General features: G+C 37.6%; 1 protein-coding gene across 2 annotated transcripts in view; it reads right to left on the bottom strand.

The window, feature by feature from the left end:
* Window positions 1–232: 232 nt before the first annotated feature.
* The window catches only part of LOC109827511 (regulator of nonsense transcripts UPF3-like), a 12,681-nt gene continuing 6,187 nt past the window's right edge, over window positions 233–6,726 (bottom strand). The window contains exons 8-12 of one of the 2 annotated variants that reach the window (XM_020394523.1): window positions 4,164–4,261; window positions 3,433–3,994; window positions 3,195–3,319; window positions 3,036–3,091; window positions 233–856 (exon numbers count right to left, since the gene is read on the bottom strand). In XM_020394523.1, coding sequence (XP_020250112.1) covers window positions 3,053–3,091; window positions 3,195–3,319; window positions 3,433–3,994; window positions 4,164–4,261 — 824 coding nt within the window. In that variant the 3' untranslated portion in view covers window positions 233–856; window positions 3,036–3,052. Of the gene's footprint in view, window positions 857–3,035; window positions 3,092–3,194; window positions 3,320–3,432; window positions 4,073–4,163; window positions 4,262–6,726 lie in introns of both variants that reach the window. The other variant, XM_020394522.1, reaches the window with a different exon arrangement.

The following is a 6,726-nucleotide window of genomic DNA, read 5'->3' as shown; positions in this document are numbered from 1 at the left end:
ACATAACAAAACTCTTAAGAAAGAACATTAATTAGTCACACGTTCCAAGAATTGGATTGTTGCCCAATCAGCACATTGATTTTGCTTAATTAAGAATGAGCAATGAAATTCTCAGTTTTAATGACACTATAAACAAAATAAGCATGGAAGTATGACTCTAGTATGAATCTCCAGAACCTTTAAGATAACAAGGCAATACTTAAAACACAGGTACCTGATTCAGCAAGGGAAATTGTAAACAACAAGATATTCATTTATCTTCGTATATATCGTAAGAGCTTAAGACACCTCTGAAACCAAGTTTGTCACTTTGTCTCTTCATCCACACTTTCAACCCTAACCCAGACCAAAGAAGCAATCTAAATTATTCATAATGGTCACTGTCAAAAAGCCCAACTCCAATCATGTACTGCTTCTTGAACTTAGATCTATAAACAACACATAAGAAGGCTTTCAATTGCCATATTTACAATCATGCCTACATAAAGACATTGAGACAAAGGTGACTGCTCTCTAACTCGTATATCTCACCGAAGGCTCTTGCTCCGATCAAATTCTCATGAGCCAGGCTCCATGAGGATCTCCATGCCCATACTGCATTTTGTTGCAGAGTACTACTCCAGCACAAGGTTAGGCATCCAAGGAGGCAAAACTATCATCTCTGTCACTTGTGTGTTTGTCTCTGTAAATGTGTCGATACCCTATTAACTTGCCAATAGTTAATAGGTAGAACTGAAATAGCTTGCAATTTGAAAAAGACAAGGATATGGCAGAGGCATGCTTAATCAGTGCAACTGAACAAGGAGTAATGCTTGCTGCCGCACCTTTACGAAATGTTACCCAGTGTTGGAAAAACCTGCAACGCATAATATAGGTCTTGTAGTTAGGATTATATCAGCAGCTTAAGCAATCTAAAAAAACACATTGAACCATAACCTGAAAAATGTGAAATCACTTCATATAAAAAGCTGAGCTAAAAAAACCATATAAACAAAATAATAGTTAAAATAAAAGCAGAGGACAGGGATAAAAGAAGGTTGTGTTTTGGCCTTTGTTCCTTTTATTCGGCTGTCTAACATCCCGTAGGTACAGGACATGGCCACTACAGGAGAATTACAGGGGTGGAATCTCTTATTCCAAATGAGAAAGTGATCAGAACATGTAAGAGTGTATCCATGAAAACTATGTAAGAGCTCATCCATGAAAACTATGTTTTATCACAAAAGACCATGTGTTATTATAAGTTAAAGGAACTATATTTCAGTATTTATCTTTTTCATGGCTACCATTTGAACATTCATATCATTTTTTCAAGGGGTCCATATATCAAACTTCTAAATTTCTAGCATATTAAAAATCATAAAACTCTGAATTTCAGGTGCAATTCCAACGGGCATCAAAGCTTGCTGGTCTCCAAGCAAGCGGTAAGAACAACTGTAATGTGGAACCGAGGCCCTGATCACAGGACAAAGTGGTTCAGGGATTAGGATCGCAGTTGTATAATATGCTTTAAAACCTAAATCAACAAAAGGACCTGCATCTTGAGTCAGCATATCAATCAGATCTAAAACAATCTGAATGGAACCAATGAGAAAGGGTAAAATACAAGGAATGGCACAGAGAGAGAAACTTAAAGGAACCCTAGCAGGTCTCTATTTTTACAAACCAGAGCCATTACATTAATACAAAACTACATAGCTGTTTAATACCAATGATAAAATAGAGACTTTTTGCTGATTGACAGCAGATGGACAAGATCAAGTAGCTAAACCTTTAAATAGGGCTGAGAAATAAAAACACAAGAATATGTTGAGTTCTAGACTTAGCAGAGGTGTATACAGAGAGCCTACAAACAATGTCAATGAGAATTGTGGGAGGCAAATGTTGGAAATTAAGTAGTCAATTATGATGATGATAGACCAGAACATTGACGCTATAATATCTTCAAACTTACAAAAGTTCCTGTCTTCCAATCAAGAAATGGCTTCGATAATGGGAAAACGCTTAACCTCTATGTTATGAACATTTTGCAAAGTAGATAGCATTCTGTTGCAGGCAAGGTTCTCACTTGCATTAAGCTGGTCGAAACAACCACCACCACCACCAAGCCTTTATCCCAAATGTTTGGGGTCGGCTACATGAATCCTATTTTTACATTCTATTCTATTATGGGTCATCTCCTCCGTTAAGTTAGTCTTAATCATACCCCTCTTAATTGCTTCTAACCAAGTCATTCTAAGTCTACCTCTAGATCTCCTAGCCTTATTAACTCTAATATTATCGCTTTTCCTAATAGGTGCACTAAGGGGTCTTTGTTGTACATGACCAAACCATCTTAATCTATTCTCTCTCATTTTATTCTCAATAGGCGCAACCTCTAATTTACTACGGATGCACTCATTTCTTATCCTATCTTTTAATGTATACCCACAAGACCATCGCAATATTATCATTTCTGCTACACTCATTTTTAATTTTTTTCCTAGAGCCAAATTGCTAAAAAAAACTATGCATAATTTCAAGTTATAAGAGGCCCATGACTTTTTGATACCTGGATGATGTCAACGACACATTTATACCAAGATGAACACGGACTTGCAAAAGTTTTTACAAGGTCATAGTCCCACAGAGGACAACATGATCAAAGGAGAAAACATTTGGACTGGGAAATTGCAACAAAAGTCTTTGCATGACCATGGCAATAAGTGCCTAAAGATTCAAGAGTCTCTTCTGTTCATTAAATCTAGATCAAATTAGATTTTAAAGTACACCTTTATAACAAGTTTACCACATCCTGGAACAGATTAAATTTCATAGATGACAAGATTATTATTTTTTCTTTAAAATGGGCACAGGAGTTTTATTAGTAAGTTAAAAGATGAATTAATTCTACTCCGCATTGTTGATTAATTCTTATTATACCTTTTCAACTTAAGTTCTAGTTCCAAGAAAAACAAATTTCATGCTATTCTGTCACATTCTAGCTTTTGAAGGAGTGCCACAACTCAGAGTCTCACAGTTGCATAAAAGCTTACCATCCAGAACCAAAGAACTATGAACCAGCACCTGACTTCTGAACCCATACTTGTTTCTGCAGTAGAAATGGAAAATTATTACCTTGGTTGGAAAAATCTTTTTGACCAAACAGAAAGTAGCCAAGATATGATTCAGAAAGAGTAGTTGATAAATCTCACCTCATAGGAGCCAAAACCGGCGGAAACTGCTTTCTTCGATGTCTTTCCCTCAGAAAGATTCGGAGAGCCATCCAGTTCCTTCATGCCATGTGGTAACCCACGGCGCCCAGCATACCGATGTGCCCCTATACCAAATTTTGAATTACATATATCAGCAATCAGGTGGGTTAATGCAGAGCATAAAAGTAGCATAGGCATTTTTAATATCAAACATTATGCAATGAGTAGAAAATAGCACCATTCTCTACAGGGGAAATATTCACTCGTCCACTTCGACTTTCTGCATTTCTATTTAAATTTGGCAGATCAGATCTTATCTCTTCGTGACTTAATGGAGCATCATATGCAGCACGTGAGTTAGTACCGCATTCTTCATGAGACATATAGATACCATCTGAGGACTCCGATAACTGTGGTGCAGAAAGATAAACGCTACCATTAGTGTTGACTCCATCAGCACGATGAGGGGTCCAAACTCCACGATCAGGCCTGTCCTTATTTCTCATGCGTTTCTCATTCTTATCACCAATGGAAGAACCATTTAGATTATTCACAACAACTTTATCATCTGTAGATCCTTTTCCATCATTGTAAGGGATGGATGATTGTGCTGCAATACTGATGTGATCCTTTTGACCTAAACGGTTAGGCGGACGGGGAGGGCGCTTGTCTTTCTGAGAGCTCACATCCTGAGTTTGCTGCTCATGCTGCGCTCCAGCCGAATATGATTGACTGTGACGAGAAACCTTGTTCAACAGTATTCTTCTGATATTTCTTCCACTGGCTTCATGACGTTGGATCTGTTTAGAAGAAGATGAAGCAGTTAGGTTTCCTACAGAAGCCGTTGTGTTCTGCTGCTGAGAATAGCCATCTGACACCTGTATTAAAAGTTAGGCATTTTGGTGATCCAAAGTTGGAATATAAACCAAAAAAATAAACCAAAATACAAAAGCAGTATTAGACTCCTACATGAGAAGCTTCTCTTTCTTTCCCTTTCAAAAGAACTCTCCTATTTCCAATTTCAACACTTCCAGATGCAACAGGCATGGTTCCGTTTAAGCCGGCAACTGAAAATCATGGGGAAAATGAAATTGTTATCCATGCAATCAGTTACATGCAAAATTCACATAATTACAATTCCGTAACAGCAACTTGAAAAGAGAGCATTTGCCATCTCTTCAGATCAGCTACATAAATTCTTTTTCTCCATGCAGTTCTGTTAAGAAAGAATAATAAAAACAACAGCAAACAGTAACACCTATAGCCATGTATTCTAGAAATGGCATCACGAACAAAAATCTTGACACAAGAAACTACTCAATATCCAAGAGAACAATCTACTCACTCAGTTATGTTACAGAAGCAGAAAACAGTTCTAGAGTAATAATAGCTCTTTTTCAGCACCACAAAGAACAGCAGCAAGAATTGCAAGATGAAGCGCAAAGGGTAACCTCAGAATGAGGGGTAAACACTGAAATTTATTAAAAGTTGAAAGTATTCCCATTTGTAAGAAGTTTGATGTTTTGGCATTTTTATTTGATCCAAATGATATTTTGACATTTTTATTGGATCCAAATGGAGTGTTCCTTATTACCTAAATAATATTAAATGCTATTAGGCAAGAATAAAATGTTCATATTAGGCAAAAGAATCATGGTAATTAATCAACAAGATTTAAAAAAAAAATCAAAATCCTTACCACGGATAACAGTTTGACTTCCACCTTTGTATAAATCTCATAATTTATGCTAACTCATGATTTTCCTTCTTATAGGTATTTGTCATAGGATACACAACCTCATGATTTGCAGGATTTAACGTAATTGTTGGGAATCAATATTACTAGGTTTTATTATATGAGATAGGCCAAATCAATTGTTGCAAGCTAATTTGCATGGATACAGGTACGATTTGGGTGTGGGAGTGGATACGGAACACGGTAAATTTGTTAAGAGATAGGGTATGGGACACGGTTGTAACGCATAAGTTATTACCAAAGTTCTAAGCTAGATAAGCAAATGATGCTTTGAAATCGTAGTTGTTAAGGCTGACATGAACCCGATCATTATCTAACAAGTTTCAAAATTTGGTGCGAAATGTAGGATATAAGTCTAAAAAGTGTACGACGGGTGTTTTAAATTAACATATGTATTGTATAATTGAGCACATGTCTAAATAGATGCATATACATATAGCTAATAAGTGTCGAAGAAGTGTAGGGTTCAGGTACGGAAAGTGTCGGGTACGGAAAGTGTGGAGTACAGGTACATCTTCATGATAGTCAAGTACCCATGTAACACAAGTTGCAAGGCTACCAGGGCTCAACCTGGCACGATTTAGATGCTCGGCCCCGGATAGAGAGCCTTTTTGAAGTTGGCGTAGTTAAGTCCGTAACTCCATCACACATACTTGATTTTGTTGAGCGTAATGTCACACAAGTATCCCATGTAGCACGAGATGAGTCAAAGCCAATGAGTTCTGATATGATAGAATACAAAGAAGAGGAGGAAGTTTCCATTGAGAGGGGAGAAGCGGATCAATTCTATTGGACGACGGCTCTAATACCATGCAAGTAAAATTGGATGAGCACCACGAGTTTTCTATTCATGGGCATAGTTTAAATACAAATGTATAATGAAGCCTACCAAAAGCGATCCCAACAATTATAGGTAATCATACAAATCATGGGATTGCGTTTCGTATTATACACACACCCACACACACAAAAACTTGGTACTTGGTAGTGAGATTGATGCATCTCGACCCCACACACACATATACACACAAAAACTTGGTACTTGGTAGTGAGGTTGATGCATCTCAACCCCACAATCTAAAGGTTGTAAAGTACAAAGAGAAAATGTGTCACATGAGGATGTGTTATCCATCCAACTAATCTCACACTCACATATCTGGTTGAGATTTCTCCACCTCCCTACCAAGCACCAAACTTGTTGCTTGGTACTAAGCATATCAATATTCCTCTATATATATATAAGAAAACAATCATGAGTAATCATAAATTATAAGATTGAAACAAAAAGAAAAGTCAAAATGCTATTCGTGATAAGAGCTATGATACTTCAAATCTTGTTGATTATCACTATGAAATCACATATTGATTACTTATTTGACTTAATCGGGAGTATCGCCCGGTTTTGCCACGACGCTCACGCCATCGACATCACTCACCAATGTTCTAAAAAGGCTAATATTTTACCCGCCTAGGTGTCCACCAAGGCTCGAGGTACCTAAGCGGCCCGCCTAGTCTTAGGAGCACCTAGAGGAGCGTGGGGCTGCTTACACTGCACCGCTTAGATCTTGATCATGATTTCCTCCGCTATAGCCTTCCTCCACCACCACTTAACAAAGAAAAAATCTACCCAGATGCTAGGCGTCAGTCTTGTGCCTAGCTGTGTCAAGTGCTTTCTATAATATGGTATTTATTATCAACTATTTTAAACTAAAAAATAAGGAAAACCGCCTAGCCCCCCCCCCCCCCCGCCCATCCTCTAGTAGGGACGTGCGGGTT

This window comes from Asparagus officinalis, unplaced genomic scaffold (genome assembly GCF_001876935.1).
Source record: "Asparagus officinalis unplaced genomic scaffold, Aspof.V1 AsparagusV1_Un273, whole genome shotgun sequence".
In the NCBI taxonomy this organism is placed as follows: domain Eukaryota; kingdom Viridiplantae; phylum Streptophyta; class Magnoliopsida; order Asparagales; family Asparagaceae; genus Asparagus; species Asparagus officinalis.
The sequence above is the reverse complement of the archived record's forward strand: the minus strand, read 5'-3'. Positions and strand labels throughout refer to the sequence as shown.